Here is a 26,500-nt window from a genome sequence, read left to right as displayed (position 1 = left end):
TCAACTCAAAGACACAGTGAAAAACTGGCGGGGACAGGAGCTAGAGGATGGAAAGAAGGGCAACCTATGGCAAACACAAGGACTGGGGTCAGGAAAGGTTTCCAGGGGCAGACGAAAACTCAGACGAACTCAAATCCATTCACTCATTTGTTCATTAAGCAAACATGCGAGTGGCTACACTGGGCCAGGTACTCTGCTTGACACTAGAAACCAAGATGATGGGGAGTGAAGAGCATTTTATGGAGAGGCAACGGCACACAGAAGCTAAGAGAGCAGGTGAAGAGGAGTCATGTTTCAGAAACTGGGGATGGTTTGTATGCCAGGACACAGGGCCAGGTGAAGGAGCGGCAGTTGATGAGGCTTGAGAGGAAGGCAGGGGTCCCACGAAGAACCCTACGTGCCATGCTAAATAATGGGACCAAGGTTCTCATGACGGTGACAGGAAGCCATGAAGCTCAAGGAGACCATGTGAGAAGTCTACAGCGTGGGGCATGGAGCAGGGGGCCAGGGAGGCAGCCAGAGCACAGCTGCCAGCTTCCAGGGTCTAACAAATAGGCCAGGGGGAGGGGATGGATTTCGTCACGGGATGGACATCACCTCCATTCCTCCCTTTCTGACTCTCACTCCATCCTTTCAACTGATTTTATAGGTTTTATCTACATAATATGTTTTGAATTTGGCATCTTCTCCATTCCCACTTCCTCTGTTACAGTTCAGGCTTCCAGCACCTTCTCCTGGGATGCTGCAGTAACCTCCTAAACAGTCTCCCTAAATTGATTCCCTCACTGCTGTCCAATCTTACACTGATTATAATCCTTTCTATTTAAAAATCACAGATTGGGTGGTTTTCCTGATGCCTATGGGATCAAGTTAACATTTCTTGCACGGCATACCTGACCAGACAGTATCTGGCTCTAACCTACCAGTGAAGGATCTCACCCATCCTGTTTTTCTCCCATAAGCTCCCCAAACTCTAGCGAGGCCACGTTCATTCCATCTCTGCATCAAGGAGTGGGTTTCCTACCCTCCCCTGTGTCCTTCTTTTCTACCAGGTGAACCCCACTCTTTCACAGCCTACTTGAATGTTCCCAACTCCGTGCAGGCTTTCTCTGTTCCTCCCCGATATCCTGAATCCCATCCCATTAAAACAAATTATTCCCTCCTGAGTGTCCCCTGACCCTCATATAAACATGTAACATAGTCTTTCAGCTCTTTACTTGTGGTCTTGCATAGATATCAGCTCCCACATGAAGGTGGGTTCTCTGAAAGTGAGGGGCATTATTTACCCAACGTCTAATAGAATTCCTGCCACTCTGCAGCGGACCAATACATGTTTGCTAAACAGTCTTCAAACGTCACTCAACTTTCCTATAGGTCTTTTGCTTTTACATTACTTCTCTTCCCTACTCATTTATTAATCTCGTCACAACCGTTTCTGCTGTTCTATTCTTTGCGTAGATAATTCGGGTCTTGATTTGTTAAGAATTCTTAACGGTTTAGACATAATCTAGGATAAGTTTACCTTTAAGCTACTTGCTGAATAAAGATGAGTCACATAAATAAATTCTATGGAAAAGACTGTAGGGGCTAGTTTATTAGATTTAGGAAAGATTTCTTATGCCTAAATAGTTTTAAAATAACTTCTTGGCGTGATCATTATAAAATTCTAAATTTCGACATGTATTTTGGTCTCATTCTGGATTTTTTTCATCTATTAATCTAAATAAGTAAGTAAATAAAATGATAAAACACATCGTTTTAATTTTTGAGGCTTTATGATGTGTTTTACTATCTGGTATGGCCTACTTTCCACCATCCACTGCTTTTTCTTTTCTTTCTATTTTTAGGGTTTTCCCAGATATTCCTGTATATTTATTCTTCCAAATAAACTTTATAACTACTTTTCTAGCTCCAGGAAATAAAAAAGCCCCAACTTTTTAGAAGCATACATTTATACATAAAAGATTATTTTTTGTCTGTTAGTAAAACAAATGATACACCTTATAACTTGTTGAATGTCTTGGTTACATAAAGGAATTTTAATAAACTACTAAAATAGTAAAGTTGCATTTAAAATATTCCATCATTTAAAAATTTCAGGAATTCTAATTATCTGTCCTCTAATCACTCCAGATCAGCAAATGTCTATGATGTTAACACAGTGGTTAAAAGCAGACTCTAGACACACACTGCCTGGGTTTAAACCCATCCTTGCTCTGCAATTTATTAGCTGTGTGGCCATCCTCAGGGAACCTCTGTAATCTCTCTGGGCCTGATTTTCCCTGACTGTGAAACGCAGATGCTAACCCTTCCTCCCTCCTAGGAGTGTTAGGAGAACTAAGAGTTCGCGCACAGAGGGAATTTAGCACTGTTCCTGTCCATGGTAACTATTATTACGTACAAGGTGCAGATTCAGCAGCAAACAAAGGAGATTAGTCTCTGACTTCAGGGAGCTTCCTTTCTAGTGGGAATGTCTCCTCCTTTGTGAATTTCCCTTTATTGGTGTATATATATTTTATATTCATATTTGCATAGTGTGTCATTCAAAATTCTCTCTTGTGCCTTATCTCACACTGTGAATCATGGCCAGGTAGGGCGAGTAACATCTAACTTTCATTTAGGAGCTTAACTAAGATCTCTAGTTTAAATGATTTATATTACTGTCTTCTGTTTAACTGCAACTTCTTTTACACTTTTTTCCTGTCCTACCCACAATTATCTTCTGGGGGCATGTTGTTGTGACTGATGTGCTTTTACTCTTAAGAACATGTTTGAGATTGTCTATTTTTGCTCCCATAGAGACTGAAGAGCAAAGTGGCTGACTTAAGTTTTTATTTTGTTTTAACCGTGGATCCTGTACCGGTAATTGCTTTTGTAGCATTTCAGGATGATATCACTGATCACTGCAGTTCTCTCCTAAAATGATTTCCCTTGTTTCTCTTCCATTCTCGGCATTAACACATGATATTCTTAAACTGCAACCATGATTGTTTACTTCCCTGCATTTAAAGCACTTAAGTGGCTTCTAATCACCTCCTGGACGAGGTCCAAATTCCATGATGTGGTGCCTGAGGGGCCTTTGGTGACCTGGCTCCCCTATCACCACCCTCCGCCTCCACCCCCACTGTACTCTGTGCCATAACATCCCTTCTGCAATTCATCGAATGCCTAGAATGCTTTCCTACCCTTGTTTTACTTGGAAAATTCCTACTCCCCAGCAAGATTCATTAGGTGTCACTCCTCTGTTACGTTCCCCTGCCCCTCCACTCCTTCCTCCATCCCAGAGAGATTACCAAGTGTTCCCGCTGTCTTCTAGAATGTTGTTCTATGCCTTTACTTGTATTGATATGTTTCCTGCCAGACTGTGAGCTCCAGGAATTTTGGATTGTTCACCTCTGTGCTCTCAGTGACTGCCGTACAGCAGGTTATCAGTAAACATCAAATTTTTTTTTAAAAAAGCAAACTGTGAGTAGTAGCTGAACCACGGGATGCATAAGCAAAATGTCTTTATATAGAAACTGTACAAAAGGCAACCCTTAATACGTAGCTGAAGCTAATGGACATATTACTAAACATCTTACACTTGTACAGCATTTTGATATTTCAAAAGTACTTTCATAGACCATGACATCAATTGGGGGATTCTGTCATTGACAGAAGCCAAATCACTGGCTCAAGTCTTCAAGCCAGTAAATGACAGGTGGGATAGGAACTGACTTCTGGTCCAGTAAGGACTGTTTTCTCAGAAACTGGAATGTGTATATTACAGGACGCTTACTATATCAGGCGTTGTTATCAAAGTTGCACACATATTAATTCTTTTTAATTCTCAGAATCATAAAGTTGATACTGTTACTGTATCCTTTCACAGATGAGGAAATCAAGGCCCAGAGTGGCTAATAAGTGGCGGAGCCAGCATCTGAACCTAAGCAATCTGGCCCCGGTGTCTTCCAAACATGAATTTTCCCACTTCAGTGGAAATATTATATGGAGGCTGATCAGATATGCTGCTGGCACCTACTAGACTGTACTCTACTTGAAAACAGGACTTTTTGTCTTTGCCTTTTTTGTCATTGTCTTTGTATGTCAACAGCAGCTAACATAACAAGGTCTTGATATATAGTTTCAGGATTTTGACACTTTTAACCTCTTTCTCAAACCACCGACTTCTGTGTCAAAAGTCTCCACTCCAAGATGGAAAGACTATTCTATTCTTCCACTGGAAGACGCTGCTCAATTAATTAATTAACCAACAACTTATTTATACCAGCTCTGAGGTTACAGTGATAAAAGTGTTCAAGAATCTAGTAGGTTTCAGAGTGGATCTTCCCCGGTCTCCTGCATCTCATCTCAGTGCTGGTCACGGACAGACTTCATGTGACATGTCAACCTGCCCAACACCATGCCCACCTTCTTTAAATTGTGCTTTTGATTTAGTTAAAGCAGTTCGGTGTTAACAGTAACAAGTAGGGAGCACTGAATTCACTGATAACTTGGCTAGTGACAGGGTCATTGGACAGACCCATGTTTCCCATGATCCATCAGCTGACCTCTTGCACCCAGTCACCCAAGCTGCTTATGAATATGCAAATTCCTCGGCTGCACCCAGACATTCTAAACCAGAATCTCTGGAGGTAGGTTTCAACAAGTTGCATTTGTAACAGGCTTCCTTAGAGATCCTTATGCACACAGAGATAAAGATCCATTGATTACAGATCAATAAATAATTTTAGTCTTTTGATCTTGTTATACTCAAAACACTTCTAGATTTCTCTTCCATTGCAACTAAAGCAATTGAAGTAAACCTATTTCTTTCGCATATTTCCTTGCACGTATCACAGTCAACGCCTTCCTTTCCCTTTGGCATTTCCTTTTGATACCTGAATCAATTTACTCTGATCATAATTCAATCTTTTTGATGACTGTATTATCCAAATAACATATGTGCTATAGTTTAGGATAACCTCTAAAATTTCTGTGCCAAAAATTTACAGAGATTATTTTTCTATTCATTGGCTGAATAAATAAGGCATTCACAGAAAATAACACACCTGTCATCTGATCACTAATTTTCGGACTCAATTTGTGTGCACTATTAGAATTTATAAATTCCACTTTGAAATGTGCCTTTGACAGATCTGAAACATAGATAAGAGATTTTCTCAAGTTTATAAAGTTAATATTAAAGCAGTATAACTATTTCTTGAAAATTAATATTTAAATAGCTAATACTGCATCACTTACATTTGATATTTGCCAAGAGGATAGTAGTTGTTTTAAATGGTACCATACATTTTAATGCACTCAGGCAATGACTGTGGAATCCTTAATATATTACTCAATCCTTCCCCTCATAAAATAAAGATATCATTAATACCCTTACTTTTATGTGAAAAGTTAAGAAAAAGCATTCCTTTAACTTCATAGTGGTTATTACACACAAAGATATATTAAGTGCCAAACACAAGTTTCATCAAAAACATTGACGGCAACGAAACTTTGAGACATTTAGTGGAAAGCAAAAGACCTTCCTTGTCCCCTCCTCTTCCCTGCCCCTCCTGAATCCGTAATTCTCTATCATCATATCCTATTTGATTTTCTTCATAGCAGTTATCACTATCTGAAGTTTTTTTCCTCATCTATTTGTTTACTTGCTTCCTGCCTGTTTCCTCCACTAAACTACAAGGTCTAAGAGACCAGAGTGTTACTATGTCATTCATCACTTATTCCCAGCACCTGGAACAGTGCCTGGTACATTTCTAGGGAAGAATTGTTGACCAATTGATTAAGCGAATGCATTCAAGTCCCAGTGCAAATAGTGACTGAGACAAAAGAAGAATCCTTTTTAATTCTGTACTTTGGTTTCTAGTACTATGAAGCTAAGCTGACTAATGTCTAACCTTCAGATGATATACCTTCAATATTGCTATCTGAGCAAAATTTTTAGAAAAACATAACTAATATCATGAAAGCACAGGGGGAGGTCAATGCAGCCTGTGACATTGTCATAATAATCCATGACATGTATGTAAAGGCCCTACTGCTGGCCTGGCTCATAACAGATCTCCAATTAATGAGACCTATTGTTGTTATTAATTATACAGTAAATAGATTTAATTTTTGAGGTTTCTTTTTTTGTTTGTTTCTGTGATCAAGATCTCACTAGTATATTATATTCATTATTGTAAGAAAAAGGAAATTTAAAGATTCTCCCAATTATATTATCCATTTTCGAGGATAAGAAACTTGTACATAGTTATTATGAACACAATAATTACGACATTTTAAAAGAAATATTAATAAATGGGGATTCATGACAAAAAAAGTACTATTAAGTCAATTTTTCAAAACATATTTCCCTTTTTCAGAATGAGATATATTATGGCAGATGTGAAGGGAATGTAACATTTTAAAATAGCTCAATATGTTCAGATTCTGACATAAAATACACAGAAGAAAAAAGTATTGGTCACTACTTACCAGGGGTTCCTGAAAGATGTCAAGGTCATGGTGAGAAGGTGTTGTAAACTTCTCACCACTTTACAAGGGTCTATCGCTAATACGTGGTTGACCGAGTGAACAAGTGTAAATAAAGACTTCACGTTTGTGTTACCAAAGCAGCCTGCTTCTGACAGACAGACGCTGAGGATAAACCAGGGCACTGACGTTAAATGAGCATTGAATCTGAGAGCTTGTTTACTTTGAAAGCAGATTTTTCACACTCACATTTCTATTCTGCTCTATGTCACGCTGCCACCTTGATGGCTCCCCCCTGCAGAACACATCAAAGGTGTCTACCAAGTTCAACATGTAAGGTTCAAACACTGGGTTCATTATACTTGAGTACATATAGGAGATGGGGAGACAAGTAGGGGAGGGGGTGCAGGGAAAAAGGGATGGAGACCAGAGGAAAGAGCTGGATTGGTGGTCCTTTCTGAAATGATATGTTTGGCTCTAAATCCACAAAATACTGAAGCCATTCAAGACAAAGTGTACTCCTAAAGCCATGTTAGTTTTTCCTCAGGTATTTCTTCCCTGTCGAGGACACTTGAGGAGTTTTGGAAGGTTTTCTGTATATTTTTAAATGGTCCCATTTAATCCCTACTGGGTTTAGTTCTAAATACGTGTGATACAATTTTATTCCGATTGTAACTCATCAAGGATCTTTCTGTATCTTTTACCCTTGAGGAGGTGAATTCCAACAATTTATTACCCATAAAGTGAAATATCATTGCCTTTCCGTTGCCTTATAACTACCTCTTTCATGCTTCATGGATTACCAGACCTCCAGAAATGGCACAGGTAACTCCCTACTCCCAACTTTTACATACCTCCTTGTCTGCTTCACGTATTTTGAAACTTCATTACATATCCCCCAATGAAATGCCAAGTTCCTTGAGAACAGGGACCCTAGATCTAATTTTTATATAACTGACATCCCTATCTTTCCCATTTCCAGCACCTTCCCTAGCACCTCTACTCTTTCTGATCTTATTGCCTTTCCCTTTGAGAAATCCTGAGGCTTGAAATGTTTGCCCAGGGGAACACCATCAGTGTGCAGCCCTTCTCTCTAGGGCTGTGTGTAACCCTGTTATTAAGTCTTTTTGGTGGGCTTTGACCAGACCTTCAAACATTCTAACTTTAAAGCAATTAAGTGCAAAGTAAGATTACGTTGTAAGATTACGCTGTATTTCAAAAGCAACTCCGGACACCAAGAATTTTGGTATTTTTGGCCACAGCGGTAAGTTGTCAGGCAAAACACTATTTTGATTCTAAGTAAGATTCATCACAAACACATTTAGCATAATATATACAGAAAAATGAACATTCTTAATCATTTCTCTTTTTGTTTCATTTTGAACAAAATGAGCTTTTCCTCTTTGTGTAAAATGTAGAAGAAAAAAATATTTAAATGGAATAGCTGAATAACTTAAAAATGGACCAATATACCAAAAAAATGACATTGGGTTACATGTTGGAGGCATTTGACAGATGGATAAATCCCTGAATCAAACATCTGAAAGTGGCCATTATATAATAGCTGATACCCTGAAAAACATTGTGTTTTCCAGAATTCTTCAAAGCTAATTCTGTATCCACTGCTATTATATTTCCCTGCCAATCTGAAGAAAATAAACGATTCTGATCTTGGATTTCACAATCAGCTTTTAGAGCCAGTACATAGCTGGTGCTTAAAACAGCCCCAATGCAGACTATTGTGTCATTATATGGTAAATGCCAAAATAATATAATTAATCTTGACCATTTCACCAAATTAAAGGGTCTTAGAACAAAAAGGACAAGGCATTATGCATAAGCACATACAGCATTTTATAACTAAGTGCATTTCAAAAATTCTAAAGAAGCAAGTATTAACCTTGTAAAAGGAATTCAACATCTTTGGACACAACTGAGAACAACTGTGAAAAATATGTGCTACTTGTACATATTAGAAACAGTGTTCATTCAGTTGTCTTTTATCAATAGGTCACTAAAACTTAAAATATGTTCACAACATTAAAAGTTATAAACCCAATTTTAAAGCTAACCATTACAGTTGTTTTAACTGTAGGTTCCTCGGTTTCAGGCACCATCACTTGGTTCTCACATCACCTAGCATCTGAACAGCTGTTGTTCAGTGAATGCTTAGGACTGACTGGCACGTGGCTTATAACAGAACATCTTCAAACAATCACAAATAACAGGGACAGGAAATAAGTGTTCTCTGCTACTAGGTCAATCTTCCCACAGAATGGAACGTTCCCCGCGCCCCCCCCGCCCCCCGCCCCGGCCACCCCAGATATTTCCTTAGCCTGGAGGAGGTTAGAGAAAGGCTGGAGGAGGTTAGAGAAAGGCTGGAGGAGGTTAGAGAAAGGCTGGAGGAGGTTAGAGAAAGGCTGGAGGAGGTTAGAGAAAGGCTGGAGGAGGTTAGAGAAAGGCTGGAGGAGGTTTAGATGCGCTTCTGCCAATGAAGAAAAGGACAAGGCATTATGCATAAGCACATACAGCATTTTATAACTAAGTGCATTTCAAAAATTCTAAAGAAGCAAGTATTAACCTTGTAAAAGGAATTCAACATCTTTGGACACAACTGAGAACAACTGTGAAAAATATGTGCTACTTGTACATATTAGAAACAGTGTTCATTCAGTTGTCTTTTATCAATAGGTCACTAAAACTTAAAATATGTTCACAACATTAAAAGTTATAAACCCAATTTTAAAGCTAACCATTACAGTTGTTTTAACTGTAGGTTCCTCGGTTTCAGGCACCATCACTTGGTTCTCACATCACCTAGCATCTGAACAGCTGTTGTTCAGTGAATGCTTAGGACTGACTGGCACGTGGCTTATAACAGAACATCTTCAAACAATCACAAATAACAGGGACAGGAAATAAGTGTTCTCTGCTACTAGGTCAATCTTCCCACAGAATGGAACGTTCCCCGCGCCCCCCCCGCCCCCCGCCCCGGCCACCCCAGATATTTCCTTAGCCTGGAGGAGGTTAGAGAAAGGCTGGAGGAGGTTAGAGAAAGGCTGGAGGAGGTTAGAGAAAGGCTGGAGGAGGTTTAGATGCGCTTCTGCCAATGAAGTGTGGCCTCCTTTTTTTTAATCATTTAGAAAAAGTGTGACCATAGATGCATAGAGAGGGGTATTTAATTCTACCTTTAAAATGATCCTTCTTAGGGACCTCCCTGGCGGTCCAGTGGCTAAGACTCCACACTCACAACGCAGGGGGCCCGGGTTCACTCCCTGACCAGGGAACTAGATCCCACCTGCTGCAACTAAGACCCGGTACAGCCAAATAAATATTTAAAAAAAAAAAAAAAAAAAAAAAAGCGCTTCTAAAGCAATCCTTCTTAGACGAGATTTTACAACATTGTAAACTGACTATACTTCAATAAGAAAATTAAAATTTTAAAAAATTTTTTAAAGAAAAGATTTTCTTCCCCAATTTGACATGATTTCTCTTAACCCCAGTCGCCTTCTAAAACTGACTATATTTAATAAGGAAAACTCTTCTTAATATTTTTTTCATTATTCCAAAATAGTACAGGATTATTTCCCCTGCAGACATCAGGAGTCACTCTCAGAAACACACAAACCAGCCTCATACATTTTTTTTTTTTTTTTTTTTTTTGCGGTACGCGGGCCTCTCACTGCTGTGGCCTCTCCCGTTGCGGAGCACAGGCTCGGGACGCGCAGGCTCAGCGGCCATGGCTCACGGGCCCAGCCGCTCCGCGGCACGTGGGATCCTCCCAGACCGGGGCGCGAACCCGGTTCCCCCGCATCGGCAGGCGGACGCGCAACCACTGCGCCACCAGGGAAGCCCCATACATATTTTTATAAAAGACTTTTCTGAGCCGACAAATACTAACTTTAAGGTTGGATAAGCAGTTGTTGAGGAAAATGTGCCACCTGTTCAGGAATAGCTGCTTCTGGCTGACGCAGAGCAGACAGGTCACCAGCGGGTACAAGGCCTGAGGAGAAAGAAGATGAGGTCACAGGATGATGTCTATTTCAACCAATCAGGTAACACACGCTCTCTGGAACCACCACCCATACATCTCCCCCTGTGTGCTGTGCGGGCCGGAATAAACAGGACACTTTGTAACACACCCAGGTGCAACAGGTGCAACAAGTGCTGTGCAGAGGTGGATATTTTGCAAATGCTTTCTGAGGACGATGGGGATGGAATACTCTAGAGTTATGTAGAGGGTAGAGAGTGAGTTTCATGGCTCATAAGTGGAATCTGATTCACTGATTTAGTCTTCACTCATAAATTTTAAAAACAAACTATCGTAGATCACTCTCGATCCTCAGGAAAAAAAGCAGGAAGGCACACTGATTTTGAAAATGTTACTGGCTTTTTTGCTCATAAACATCTACCAGTTTGTCCCTGTCTTAGAGGTAGGTGTATGTGTTTTCTTTTGCATGCAATCTTCCTGTAATTAAGGAAGATTCCTAAAAGAAATGTTACTGCATTGGTAAACTCCACCCAGACAAATTTAACCGCAGGAGGAATCTGCTTACGAGCGAATAAACAGAGGTTCTACTGTGCTTTTCCTGCCTAAGTGGGCAGGTTTCCCGCAGCAACTGGAGAAGACAGAAAAGCTTGTGGGCGGCCACGCAAACAATATACATGCAGAACCCACCACCATTTTGCTGAACCAGATTATGGTGCTCCCCAAAATTAGGGCTAGTGAAGATTTAATCAAAAATATAACTCGCTCATCCATTAACTTGAATTAGCAAAAATCTATTGCCACAATGAGATTCAGTGCTTAACAATCCATACACTTATTTTGTTGTTGTTGTTGTTAACTTAGTTTTAAACTGACTTTGAACTATTACTGCCATTGAGTGCAACTCTAATTCCAGCCAGTAATTTAAAAACAAAAATACAAGCAGTCACGACGACCACAGAATGTAGACAAATAAGCAAATCTGTCACCACTGCCAGCAAAGCAACTGAGTATTTGCTCAAATAATGGTGGTAATGTTCATACTTTAAAGATTAGCATACACAATGCTAGAAACCAGCTACCGAAGCAACCTGCTTCCTCCATACTATCACAATGACAGCTGGTCTACCACCTGCTGATTCATAAACCAGAGCTTTATTTACCATGGAGGAAAAAAGTTGTGGTAATTTAAAAAGACTTTTCTACGCTGCTCTTCAGTACGAAAGCATTCCCCAAAACTGTTTTCTCAGCCTTCAGAGAATCTTTCCAATGGCCAACTATCTGTGTCCCAACTCCCTTCCCTGCCTGGTGCCATTTTGATTCTGAATATCAGGATGGGAATTAGCCAGTGAAGATTCCTGGGGATTGAGAAGAGAAACTGTTGTTATAAACTTTAGCCTTCAGATTGAAAAAATACTCAGAAATTCCAATAAAAATTAAGTCAAACCCATCTTGAAAATAAACAGTGGACTCTTGAGGACCAGAAGGGTCCTTGAGGTGACATGGTCTAATCCCCTTATGCTACCATGATTCAGTCATGGGCAATAAAAGGGGGAAGCTCCAAAATTTGAAATGCTACCTCTCTTTGAGGAAGCTGTAGGTAATTCTCCCATCTGTGGAACCCTTATGACCCTCAAACAGATTTCAGCCTAGGAATTTTAGTCTCTGCAGTTTTGTCTTTTGAATTTTCTCAGAGTTACCAACCAAGGAATGCTTCTTTCGAGAAGAAAGTTCCAGCGTGGTATCATATAGGCTTTCAACAAAGTTTCTGAGGCAGGGCACATTTACTTCATTTTTAACAGCCTGAAATAGAGATGCATGTTTATATTATATTAATGAAACTGTTGCTTCTCTAATCCAATTTGAAGAAGTTCTTAAAAATGAAAATGTAACTCACAGCAGCAACTGGGACAAGAATTTCAACAAAAAGCCCAGCCAAGGCATGCTTGATATCTTTGTCTTTGACCTCGAGGAAGTAATGTGCACATTCCTAAGAAGTAGAAACAGAGTAAAGGGAGGGAGAAAGATTGAAATGTGCACAGAAAATGTACGTAAGCAAATTTAAGCAAAGAGATCTGAATTTAATCACACCCAATAACACAGCATATTCCATAATCTATTTAAAAAATCACTGGATTCAAGCGTTCATATTTAAGTTCACAATATCTTCCAATGACATTTTACAAGGCTGGTTTTCTCACTCTCCCCCTAACTTCTATCCCCAAATCACTGAAAATCACTTTGTCCTTTGCCGAAAGGACAAAGCGTCTATAACCAGCAAGCAGACGTTCATCCACTGACTTACTGGTTGGTTCATTCAGTGACTCATTTGCAAGAAGTTTCTATTGACTACCTACTGTGTGGGGGGCCCTGGGGCCTTGACTGACCCACAAGCACAGATCCCCAGAGAAGGTAACCATGGGAAGAGAGGCAGAAGACATTAACCTTATTTTAGGCCCTGACAGCCCCAGGCACAGAGCTGTTTACTTGTTAGGCCCTGACATTTTAGGTGTTTATTATTCAGATAGTTTCATGAGCAAGTCTGGAATGCTTCCCTTCCCCACCTCAGACAAGAAACCTTTGGAATCGTTTCTTAAGCAAGGATGTCTCTGCTTGTGGACTCCTGTCTACAAAAGGGTATTTTTGGTTGCCCAGGGAATAATATATTAGAAGAGTTGGCCTGTCCAGAATTCTGCCAGCCCCTTTCCCCTTCCTGGCCTTTTGGGTAGTAACTTACTGTGGTCGTTTTCAGATGTTGCTTTCATGGAAAGGTCCAAGGCTACATGTATTTGTGATGACACCTTAATATCTGTATCAGCTATTACCTCTTATTTTCAGTCCACATTGGGACTACCAGCAACAACAGTTACTCAAGTTCCCAGTATATCAATATCATACTAAGACATCAGTCCAAGATAGGCACTGCCAGCATGGGAAGTCTTTGAGAGTTTCCCAGTACAGAATGGAGCTTTATGGCCCCCAGAATTGTGGCCCTTTTCCTACATTATTTTGCATACATATGTAAATACTGTCTCAAATCTTAATTCAGGTACATAGATACACAAATCATTAGCATGAGAGAGAGAGAAAAATAGTTAGCATTTAGTGAGTCCTTACCACGTGCCAAGATTGCTCAGAACCACCTTCCAAAGTTAGTGTCATCATTACCACTCTGCAGACAAGGTAAGTGAAGCTGGGAGGGGTTAGGTGTGACTTGTCCAAGGTCACAGAGCTGGTAAGTGCTGAAGCTTGAATTCAAACCCAAGAAATTTGATACAGGGCCTATATTCTTTTTTTTTTTAAAACTCCTTTTTTTGAGATACAGTTCACATACCATGCAATTCACCCTTATAAAGTGTACAACTTGATAGCTTTTAGTATATTCACAATTGTACATCTTTCACCACAATCAAATTTAGAACCTTTTCATTATCCCAGAAAGAAACTTTGCACCTCTTAGTGGGCACCCCTTACCTCTGTATCCACAGCCTCCTCCTCCAGCCCTACACAACCAATCTACTTTCTGTCTCTACGGATTTGCCTATCCTGGACATTTGCTATTATGAATAATGCTCCTATGAACGTTTGCATTCAAGTTTTTGTGTGGACATATATTTTCATTTCTCTTGGCTATATACCTAGAATTGGAATTACTGGATTATATAGTAATTCTAGATTTAAACATTTGAGGAACTGCCAAACTGTTTTGGAAGCTGCTGTGCTATTTTACATTCCCACCAGCAGTGTATGAGGGTTCCAATTTCTCTGCATCCTCACCAACAGATAACTTGCTGTTGTCTGTCTTTTTGCTCATAGCCATCTAGTGGGTATGAAGTGGTACAACCTACACTCATAACCCCTGTATCTAAACTCTTTATTAAGATCCTCACTAAATCTAATTCACAGCAGCATTAGAAAATAAAATCCCTTTAGATACTAAAGTTTTATAAAATCTTATAGAGCTGTGCGGACTTCCCTGGCAGTCCAGTGGTTAAGACTCTGCGCTTCCAATGCAGGGGGCGCAAGTTGGATGCCTGGTCGGGGAACTAAGATCCCACATGCCTGTCTCGTGGCCAAAAAAACAAGACAAAACAAAACACACACACACACACACACACACACACACAGAAAAACTAATAGAGCTGTGTATTCTGGGAAATCCTCATTAGCAATAATTGTTTTTTAGTACATAATGGTGAACAATGTGTCACAGACACCTAAACCTGTATGGTTTAGTTGATTTTTTAAAAATTGATTCCTTTTTATAGTACGAATAAAAAAGATATCATTACTTAAAGTTCTGATGCCTGGAAATGTTAACATCGCCAACCCAATGCTATCGGTCTCAAAAAGTAAAAAATCAGCTATATTTTATTGACAGAACAATATGCAGCCAATGGGCAAAAAAGAGAAAAAAAAAAGTCTACAAATAAGATTCCACTGTACACCCTATTCCAAAGGTGATATGAGTTTAAAAATGAAATTAAGTGCCTGAAACTCTATTACTTTGGTTACGAAGCCCTTTATGAATTATTGAGGAAGAAGCGTAGGATTTTTTTCCATGTGGGCGAGTGAATGGGTTCTCACGGTCCAGGTCAGTCACCTCTGAGGAAGGCAGATGCTTCAAGCTGACAGCCCCTTAGTTCTCCTGCCCAAGACAGTACCTGCATAAACTGGAGAGAGGCCTCGAAGTCCTCCACTGGATACATCTTAATTCGAAAGAACTTCATCCCCATTATCAAGCTGATAATGCTTTGAACAACATATGGGCTCTGCTCTTTGTGCCGTAATTCTTTGAGCTCTGCCATAAATTTCTTCTTTACAGCAGGGAATCTAAGAAGAGAACGTGAGTGATTTATCAAATGATGGGTAGGAAAGTAACTGTAATGCAGGTCCCCGGCATCTAAGAGTGACAGGGCACAGTGATGGGGACCTTCGAATCAGCTGAAGTACAATAGCTGTCGTCTTGTAAAGGTTTTGATATTGAGGATTTAGTAAAGAGTCCCATCTTCTCCTTTCTTCTCTTATTCTATCAGATGTTCAACGTCTCCTTCAGGCTAGGGAGAAGATCCAAGGTTATTTAGAGCCTCTCAAAATGGTTCAGCTCTTAAACTGAGCATGATGAAAAGCTCCATTTCCTCATGCTTAGCAATTTCCCAGGTACTTGCAGACCCCAAGGGCCTGAAGTATCCAACTGTGAGAAGATGAGCAATAACATAGGAGGCCAGGTATTTCTGACAATGACAGCAAATAACGCCAAGTAATATTCCCACATCCATTTCCACAGTTTTCTGTTGTTGCTTCTTTTATAGTTTTAGGTTAATGATTATTGAAAAAAATATTTTCAGGTTGAAGGAAAATCTAGTAATGGGAAAATTTAAACCACCTCTAAAAGATGAATAAGCTCTCTAATCATGTATGGGATTTTACAAATAAAAAGACACAGTCCCCAAGGAACTTAAGGTATTTATATTGTTTGAAAGTAAAATAATATTAATAATTAATAACATTAATTACAACATTATCATAAAAAGTTTAAAAAGAGAATAGATCCTAAGAGGATGGAAAGTAGCAGATTGTCAAAGTGCCTAAGGGTAAAGGAACATATACAAACAAGTTATCTAAACTATTTCTGAGATGGCTGGTTTGACTATTGGTTAAAAAAAAGGAAAAACAAGGAAAGCATTCTAAGACTCATTGTATTTTGTTTCCTGAAACTATCAGCCTGAGTTTCTGCAAAGGATCAATTAGGAGCAAGGCATGATCACAGAGGGTAATTACGACTAAAAAAGTTAAAGGCCAATTAATAGAATCCCAGAAGTTTGGAATCGCAACTCTTGACACCTCAAAGCAGAAATTTTAGGACATATAAGGGAGGTGGTAAACATACAGATATGGTGTCACCAAAAGGCAATGCAAGAGGTGTATGATTGACAAGTTGGCTGTTACGAGCTTCGTGAGAGCTGGCAATTTTCTCGTTCTCGGATGGAATGCAGGCTACATGGTGTTCATTTGGTAATAGTTTGTTAAAATTGTTTGTATTTTCTAAACAACTTATGGATTTTTCTTTACGTTTGCTGCATACAAAAAAAAAAGATTTTAAGAAGGCAATGGAGCAGAAAATAGGTAGTGAATGCGTTTCCATTTTATGAATGAAGAAACAGATCAGAAGGTCAAAGTGAAAAAGATGAGACTTTGTGATCTTCTGATGTGAATTCCAGGAATTTCCACTATTTTGTAGCGGCCTTAGACAGTCATGAGCTGTGAAATGTAGTCCCTGTCTATTTAGAACAGTATACAGTTTAACTGGAAAGATAAGACAATGTAGCACTGACCATGAGCCATGTGAATAATAGTAATAATTTTAATAAGAATAATAACCAGTATTATTATTTATGAAGTATGTTAGCATGGGCCTGGGACTTTGCCTGGATCTCTCTGGTCCTTCAGGGAGGTTAAATGCCCCAAGCCAGATCACTTTCTCATATTTCACACTGTCCTTTATGTGACTAATACACCTGAAGAGGCTCCGGGGGCACTGGAGAATGAAGGGGCTCTTTCCAGCTGGATAATCAAAGATTTCAGAGGTGATTTATGTTAGGGTAAAAGGTGAACAGAGGTTTTAGGCAGAGACACATGAAGGACAGGAAGTCCTTCATAGGCATAGCAAAGCGATAGAAGTGACTTTCAATCAAGATTATAAAAATTTATAAAATCTATAAAAACTAGATTTTTTAAAATTATATTTCATTTCAAATTATTTCCAAACACTAAAAAAAAAATCTATGGTTTTAATTTTGAAATGTGAGACTTTAAAAGAAAAAAGTAACTTTACAGGTTAGAGTTATATTGTTTTAAAGATCACATGATACTTAGAAAGTGTGTTTTCCTTTTCTAATCCGTGACTAAAACAAGGAGAGGGAGGAAAAGGCAGGTTATTTGTACACCTCACTATTTCAGTATTCTCATGAGTTAGTGGCTAAAAGTCTATTTATTTCTCATTTAAAAATAAATATAGCTATCTTTTACTTTAAAAAGTCCCACATGACATAAACATGTTATTTTAAAATGAAAATAATCCAAAAATCTATTTGCACTTAAAACCTATTTTCCCTTAAAATAATTTAAGGGAAAAATAAATTTCTTTTCAATGACCACGCCTAGAGTGTTTAGTATTCTTTAGTAAATACAGTAACTAAACGATTACTCAGTCTTCTGCTTTAAAATGTATAGTATATATTATTAAAGTGAGAGTATAAGAATATATATACTAAAATTATATCACATAAAGAGAGAGCAGTTTTGGAATGAATCTTACAAGCAATCATCACTATTTAAATGAATATGTCAGATTTTAATCCAAAAAACTTACCTTAAAAAATCTAATTTTAACTTAATTGACTTTGAAAAAGTCAAGACCCTGGGTGAATATCACTTAATAGCAAAAAAAAAAAAAAAAAAAATTTTCCCTTAATGACAGGAACTGAGCTCATTATCACTAGTAAGATTAAAAATAGTGATTCTGCTAAAACTTAAAGACCAAACTAAATATTAATATCTAAAGTCAGAATAAAGAAGATATTTTATGTGCATTACCCCTGTGATCTAGATATAAAATCTAAAATTAGAATTGTTACATTACTCAAGTTTATTTTTTAAAAAAGATAACCATCCTATACCAAATAGGCATACATCCTTTTTTTCCCCCACTGAGAACAAAGGAAGCAGTAATTTTCTAAGGCGACAATAAAGTAATGGTCCTGGTGTACTTATGAGAAGAATGTAATGTGATAATCTGTAGTATGACACCAGTTTAAGACTGTACTGTCTATCAATAAAGGTTAACTCTATACTGACTGGTTAAGAATTTATCAATGGGATTATTATATATTACTGCAATTACTGCAAGAAGCCACTGGTGAAAGCGTTTTCTTGTGACTAAAAAGTACTAGAGCATTATCCAAATTGAGGCATTTGTTATAGCCTACTATTGCAGAATTGAGACAAATACTGACATGAAAATTTTAAAAAGCCCCTGTTGGCAAGAAAACACTGGCTCATCAATCAGACCTAATACGGAAATTCCTGCAACCTTAGAACGTTGCTTTAATTATGACGTCGTCTATCAATTCATTCTCAACCAACTGAAAATCGGTGTAGCTAAGGCAAGTCATTCTATAGTAACTGATATTGTTATGTACAGTTCACAAAACTAAGAAAAACACAAGAAGTCATTTCTGGCATATTAAACTTCCCAAATGATTGTATAAGAGAGTTAGGCTGGGGTAATTACAAAGGAATAGGATGAGATTTCCAGGGTTTGACAAGCAGCCAAAATACATATTAACTCATTTTTCTGATCTTTCCTAGGAATGACGTAGAGACACATGAGTTAATTTGCCAGATAACTGCAGCTTATTCCTTCAAAAAGCCAATACTTTTATTATTTAATTGCAATGGAAATCTCTCCAAAACACATTATACTTTTTTTTTCATGAACTACAATTATTACAATGGGCTATAATAAAAGTACAATATATATTCTCATGCAAAATGGTCCAGGTAACTCTAATGTTTAGTTCTTATGTATGCTTTGGCCAGTTTCTATTTCCTCTCTGTTGCTGTCAGTTTTTGAGCTTGATATTTCTCAGGGCGTCAGTGTATCTAAGTCTCTTCCATCTCGTACTGATGTTTTATGGGTTAGAAAAAAATAGGTAGTCAAGATGAACAGACAAACAGGGTTAGATTATATAAGTCACCTCAAGGGGTTTTGGGGGTCTGTTTCCTGAGTTCTTGACTGTTTTGGCTAGCTAAAGGTGCTGAGTAAGTACTTTTTAAAAATTTTGTTTTGTGATAAATTGAGTGTTTCCACACTGCTAAGTTAGGAAATTCCATCTCTTGAAGATACAAATCTTTCTGAGGCTTGCAGTTTCACAAAGATCAGGGCATCACTGTTGCTCCAAGCTGGCCTCTTGGCTTGGATTCACATTATGTCTCTGGCTCACTCTGTCTAACCTAGAAATTCAGGATCTTGTCCGATTTGCCTCAGGGTTGAATAAGATGAAGATGGGTGAATAGGGTGTGACATCACTTTTGGAAGAAGTATATTATTGCTAATAGTCTAATACCACTTTGTTCTAGCCTGCTAAGTAGTGTAATGGGGCCAGATATATTTAGCAATGAGAATTTTCTGACTTGTTTCCATGACAGAGTCTTGGACATTTTTAGCTCAGCTGAATTAAGTAAGGTCTATAGTAAAGGCACATTCTAGAATGGAATTTTCCCACTCATGGATGCTATATCGTTACCACCCACTCATGGAATATAGAAAACGAAACTTTTAAAACTGATAAACTTCTTTGGAAAATTAAGCAGGAAGAAAAGTACTTTGGTTAGTTCATTTCTTTCTCGGGTGCAATAGTCTGAAACTCATGGACTCTTGGTAGGATCTGGCCCAATTGCCAAGTGAAAAAGCTAAAGGAGAGAACAAATTGGAAAAAGACTTGGTACTTGCCCTGGGGAGCTTCTTGTGAGGTTCAGAGACAGGGCACACACAGCATAAATAAACCCTAGTTTCTGGTAAGCTCACACCCTCCCCCTTCCTGAGAGTAGGGCTGGGTTGGCACAGAAGAGGCACTCATGTTCTTATGGTGAAGGATTCTGAGGTTCACTTACTTAGCCTGTGCCAACACTCCAATGACTTCTGCATACAGGTCTGCCACGATGTGCATATTGGCAGTGTTAGGACCAAGGTACCTAAAAAACATACAATTAGACAAGTTAGGAATCCCCCCAGGTCATCTGAAAAGAGCAAACTTGATTTAGTTTTAAGTACCCAACTTCTTCAAATTCAAAGATGACAAATTACTTTACCCTTCTTTGTACTTAAAGTGCTTGAAAGCCAAGTTAATAACATCATGTATTAAACTGTCTATTACAGGATGAAGTGGAATCTGGAAAAAAAAAAAAAGATGGCTCTTAACTTGGAAGGGAATATTAAAGATCAAATCAGTAAGAGTACTTACAATGAACTATATATGGCCTTTAACAATCAATAAATATAATTCATATGACATAGTATCTGAAATTCATGAACAATTTAATAAACTTGACCTTAAAAACATAAGTAGTTTTTAGATAAATAAATCTTATCTAAAGTAACATTAAATTAATGACCTACCTGTTTCAAAACTTCTATTAATACTAAAGAAAAAATAAAATCAATGGCGAGGTCCCGTCTTTCCATTAAATAATCTCGCTGCTGTTCATCACTGTAAAATTTAAAATATTCACATTAAATGGGCACTGAAAATATCCTCAGAGTGATGTAATTCACACAAAAATCTAGGACTCATCCCCAGTGGACTGCAAACCAATTTTGTTATGAAGAAACTGCAGTGGTCAATACACACTGAAGTTATTCCTATGATCAGCCTGGTGCAGTGGACAAACACTGCATTTGAATATTTGACTTCATGTTTTAAACATCCAACCATGTCAACGTGGGTAGCTATTTGTGAGTCTACAATTTCATCTTGTGGACTTTTCTAAGGTACCTTTCAACACAGGAAACCTATCATCTGTAAAATGGAAACAAACATGATACAGGGCTCGGGTGCTAGAGGTAGACCCTGAGAGGATCTTGTGAAAAGAGTTAAACAAGGGAAAGAAATAATATGATTACCTATGGAATCAGGACTGCAGTGGGAGGAGAAAGGATCAGCATTACATTTCGTGTCTTTTCCCTTGTCCCTTTCCTCTTGACCTCTTGCCACTTGAGATTTATGAGAGGAAGAAAGAAGATGTGAGGGGGGGGTGGAAGAGAGAAAGATTAAAAAGCAGATGGAAGAAGAGGTAGGAGGGGCAGAGCGGAGTCATTTGAACTCATTCCAGAGTTAGGGAGCAGAATTAGCACCGCCAGAAGAAGAGAAATGTGAGTTCATCCCCTCTTCCCTTCATTTCCTGCTTCTCTAATGTACTGAGGACTCATCTGGATTGAGCAACTGAAGTGACTGCAAAGTTCCTTAGCGCAGAATAGTGGTTAAGAGTGTTGGTTTTAGGGCTTCCCTGGTGGCGCAGTGGTTGAGAGTCCGCCTGCAGATGCAGGGGACGCGGGTTCGTGCCCCGGTCCGGGAAGATCCCACGTGCCGCGGGGGGCCCGTGAGCCATGGCCGCTGAGCCTGCGCGTCCGGAGCCTGTGCTCCGCAACGGGAGAGGCCACAGCAGTGAGAGGCCCGCGTACGGCAAAAAAAAAATAAAAGAGTGTTGCTTTTGGGGTGGTGGTGTGATGAATTGGGCGATTGGGATTGACATGTATACACTGATGTGTATAACATTGATGAGTAATAAGAACCTGCTGTATAAAAAAATAAATTAAAAAAAAAAGAGTGTTGGTTGTGGTGTAGAACAGTCCTGGGTGAAAATTACACCTCTTCTACTTACCAGTAATTTTTCCATCTACAAAATGGAAATAATAATAGTAATTATAGTAAGGTTTGCTTGAGTATTAAGAGAAAACGTGTATTTAGTAGAGTCTCCCAAACATACAACTGCTCAGTACTTGCATATTAAATAAAAGCAATGAGAAAGGATGACAGAATTTGGATTTGTCAGGCAGATATTTTCAAAATAAATCAAGACTATTTTAAATATGGAATGTTTGTGTCTTCAGTCAAGAGGGAATGAGAGGAAAGCATATAAAAGATATAAAAAAGAACTTTGGAGGAGCTCTGCAGCCTTGAGCAAGTCCAGTTAAGCGTGGTAGGTGACAGAGCAGGTCCACGAGGGAAGCTGCAGCTTTAACTTTCAAGGGGAAATGTATGGACCGGGCAGGAACTCATTCATTCAGGATCATTTACAAACAGTCCTGCCAGGAGAAAAAGCAATGGACCAAACCATCGGCCTGGAGCCCTTTAAGACCCACTAGAACTAGAAAGTGCTGCTGCCAGATGAAGGGAGGAGAGGAAAACATATGGAGCTGCATTAAAAAGAGGGCGTCCACAAGTCTGACCCAGAAATTACATCATGGAGAAGAGAAACAGGAAGTCTGAAGACCACAGGGAGGGAAAACTCTCAAAGATGGCCAGCAGCAGTAGAGAGAAGAGGGCTATAGTAAGGGGTCTCCAAAAGGGGCCAGAGGAACTTGAAAAAATAGCAAAAAAATCTTGGTAGAAACAAAATTTTAAACTCCTGATTCTGTTTTATTTAATAAGCCAATTTATGCTTTCAAATAAAAGGAAGACATATATCTTTCCAATAATGAATTCAACTTTATTGCTGGTTTGAGGTCTAACTGCCAGGAGCCAGAGGCATCTGACAAATTTATTTGGCAGTCAGAATGTTGATACTATACTAATCTTAGAAATCATAACCCAAATACACATCCATCACATTTGACTGTTTTCAGTTGCTTATGCTTCTTCCGTAAGTTCCTCTTTTCTTGTTTCTATTAAGAGAAACCTCCATTATTAGCTACATCATGTTCTAGAGACCCTCATTCTTTTGGCTTTGTCCCAAACACACATTCTCTCTCTTATTTTAAACTTTCAAGGGCTAACTAAAAGCAATTGAGTTGAATTTCACTGTCCCGATTCTCTGTTCGATCTCAGCAATTACTCTGACCTCCTGGAAATAATCAGTAATACAACCTAAAAAGCTATTCTTTTCAATCCATAAAGAAATCAATTCATGAAAAATCTAGTTTTAGTAACTAAATTCTGACAAAACAGGACAAAACTAAAACTCACTTAATTCAACTCACTAAAACTGCCCCACTCTCCACCCCTAGAAAGTTTTAGTATCTATTCATAAGCTAACATGAAATAGGGGGAAATACTAAAATGACACCATTAATTTATTCATCATACAGCCTGAACCATTTTCAGACACAGGTATGAAATTTTACCTTTAAATTTGATACATTAAAAATATTTATGAGGGATTGCTAATTGGTATGGGGTTTCTTTTGGGGGCGATAAAAATATTCTTGAATTAGGCAGTGGTGATGGCTGCACAACCTTGTGAATATACTAAAAACACTGAGTTACACACTTTAAAAGGACGCAGTTTATGATATGTGAATTATATCTCCATTTAAAAAAATTCTTCTTCAACTAAAATAATTATTCAATAAGCAAAAGTTATTAATCTCTCCCCCAAACAAAATAAGTAAATGAATCTTGAATAAACTCAAGCATATTACAAAATGAAATTACAAGTTCAGATGAAATGTAATTTGGTAAAATAACAGGTCTTCAATTTCAAGAGAAGTTTACATATTTTTAAGTACTAGGAGTGTCAAGAAAAATGAGAGGGATAAATCACTCACAAGTAGTAGTTAATATCTGATTTTCTGAGTGATTAATTTCAGTTATATTGTCTTTAAAAGCATTAAAAAATGTATAACCCATGTGGAGAAATCTAAGTGTTTTGAAAAATCTCTTGTTTTTTTTTAAAGAAAGGTAAATGTATTAAACTTTCTTATATTTGCTACCTTGTTATAATAGGTTGATTTCAAACATATGAAATTATACATATTTACCTAAAATTCTGGGGGACATACATTCATTGGACAGAACGAGAATCTTAAGTTTTATGGCTGAAGAACTCATGTAGCAGCAAGTTCCACTTTTCAAATCCAATCAATAAAATTCTCAGCTAGAAGGGAAGTTAGAGATGGGGTGATCTGACTTCCCCCTTTGCTCACGAAAAGGCTGGGAGCTGGGGAGCTGGCCAAAGTCACATGGCTAATTAGTGGCAGCTCCATGACTACCTCTAAGAAGGTCCAACCCAGCGTCCTTTGCACTACAGTACCCTCTGGGCACTCAAGGTTACGAACGCAGATCCAAATATCTAGGCAATGTTGTGCAGGGCCTGCTGCAGGCTTTCTGCCTTCAGGCGCAGACTGGAGGAGAGAGGGCCCAGGAGAGAAGCCGGCAAGAGGGCTACCTAGGGTCCTTGACACCCTGCCCCCACCACTGTCAAAATAAGGCTGTGTAAGAATTTTCAACCTGTGACAGCTGGCAGTGACAAATACTCCAAATGTGCCACCTGCTAGACAAGGTGGTGCTCATGTGTAAAGAGGCAGGAAGATCTAGAAGCCACCCAACTCCCACTTTGATTTGTTTCAAGAAAGAAAAGAAAAGAAAGAAAAGAAAGAGAGAGGAAGGAAAGAAAGAGAAAGAAAGAAAGAAAGAAAGAAAGAAAGAAAGAAAGAAAGAAAGAAAGAAAGAAAGAAAGAAAGAAAGAAAGAAAGAAAGAGAAAGACAGAAAAAACTATAATCCTCATAATCCTTACATAAGAGAAGTGTACCTTTTGGATTTATTGCTGGTTCTTGGTCTGTATTCATGTGATTCATCCTCAATGCCATTTTGCCTTTTATACCAGTCAAATAATGTACGTAGAATGGAAGGCAGGCAGTACTCAGAAAGGGAGCTCATTGAACTGATGACCTACAGAGAGAAGCAGGTGATTAAAAAGCTTTGGTGGCACTGCCAATTACTGAGAAACTTTTTATTTCACAAATAACTCCAAACCGTAGTCACTACAAAATTTTATTTATCACAGTCCTCTCCTTAATAATCTTTAGTAGTACATTCCCAAGAACCCGTTTCTTACCGTTGACAGATGTTCCTAATATAATAACTTTGTGGTTTAAGAAAGATAATTACTTTGACTCCCTTTCATTCTAGAAATCAGATGTTAATTGCATACAGGTTATTCATGGACTGCAAAGAAATTATTTCCCCACAGCATCTAAGAAGTACAGTGACTGGTACTACTTAGGTCCTCAAAAATGCTTGTTATATAAATAAATACATTAATTAATATGATTACCTTAATGGCTTAGGTGAAATCAGCAATTCTATCCCCCAAACAAATAACCTAAGTGGTAATGCAATGTATGGTTTTCTGCCAATAATCATTCATAAACTAATCTGAGGTGTGCCCCAAATTAGACTCAGTGAATCAGTAGCAGTAATTTACTCTGTATTACATCAAAGGCAAACATCTCCCCTCTTAAAACAACAAACGTACCTTTGATACATGAGTTATTCTACTTTCCTTATTTTGGAAATATTCCTGATCTTTTATTAAGTATCACTCCTCAACTGAACTTCAGTCCATATCTCATAATACATGCAAAAATGAACTCAGAATGGGTCATGGGTCATAGATCTAAGTATAACACCTAAAACTATAAAACTTTTGAAGAAAACATAGGGGAAAAGCCTTGTGACTTTGGGGTAGGTGAGGATTTCTTAGGGATCAAACCAAAAGCAAATTCCATGAGAATTCGATATACTGAAAATCATCAAAATTAAAAGTTTAGGCTTTTAGAAGGATGCTGTTAAGTGATGAAAGGACCAGCCACAGACTGGGAGAAAATATTTGCAGAACACCTCTCTGATAAAGGTCTTTTTTTTTTTTTTTTTTTTTTGTCTTGGTCTGCTTCTTTTACCCACAAAACAGTATACTATTAACATGTTTCCAAAGTGATGAATATATGAGCATCATATTTGTAATCAGATTCAAGTATTTTAGGTTTCAACATTTTATTCAATAAAGTTTCCATATTTAAAATAGTATACAAATGCAGATTTAGAAAAGGAAAGTTTCCACTCTCTCACCAATGGCTACAGACTGAATTATTATCAGAGAAATATCTTTAATGTGATATGTTTATGCAATAGTGTATGAACATGTTTCCAAGTAAATAAATGTATTTCTACTGTTTTTTGTAACATAATTTACACATCTTCTGTTTTACAAAACTTTATCTCAATGACTATTTCATATTACCAATTGATTCTTTTCTTTTCCAACAACTATCAAACCATATAGAAATGTATGTTTTTGTTTTTTTTTATATTTTCTATATTCCTTTATTGTATTATTTTTTTTTAACATCTTTATTGGAGTATAACTGTTTTACAATAGTGTGTTAGTTTCTCCTTTACAACAAAGTGAATCAGTTATATATATACATATGTTCCCATATCTCTTCCCTCTTGTGTCTCCCTCCCTCCCACCCT

General features: G+C 38.1%; 1 protein-coding gene across 5 annotated transcripts in view; it reads right to left on the bottom strand.

The window, feature by feature from the left end:
* The window catches only part of FRY (FRY microtubule binding protein), a 342,122-nt gene that overhangs the window by 151,085 nt on the left and 164,537 nt on the right, over positions 1 to 26,500 (bottom strand). For all 5 annotated transcript variants that reach the window (XM_055089601.1, XM_055089602.1, XM_055089603.1 and 2 more), the window contains 8 exons: positions 24,777 to 24,916; positions 20,646 to 20,736; positions 20,339 to 20,418; positions 20,141 to 20,221; positions 15,130 to 15,298; positions 12,363 to 12,455; positions 12,170 to 12,268; positions 10,379 to 10,480 (listed from right to left, as the gene is read on the bottom strand). In XM_055089601.1, the coding sequence (XP_054945576.1) occupies positions 10,379 to 10,480; positions 12,170 to 12,268; positions 12,363 to 12,455; positions 15,130 to 15,298; positions 20,141 to 20,221; positions 20,339 to 20,418; positions 20,646 to 20,736; positions 24,777 to 24,916 (855 nt within the window). The remainder of the gene's footprint in view (positions 1 to 10,378; positions 10,481 to 12,169; positions 12,269 to 12,362; positions 12,456 to 15,129; positions 15,299 to 20,140; positions 20,222 to 20,338; positions 20,419 to 20,645; positions 20,737 to 24,776; positions 24,917 to 26,500) is intronic.

The sequence above is a fragment of the Physeter macrocephalus genome, chromosome 13, assembly GCF_002837175.3.
Source record: "Physeter macrocephalus isolate SW-GA chromosome 13, ASM283717v5, whole genome shotgun sequence".
NCBI classification, from domain to species: Eukaryota; Metazoa; Chordata; class Mammalia; order Artiodactyla; family Physeteridae; genus Physeter; species Physeter macrocephalus.
This window is presented reverse-complemented; position numbering and strand designations above follow the sequence as displayed.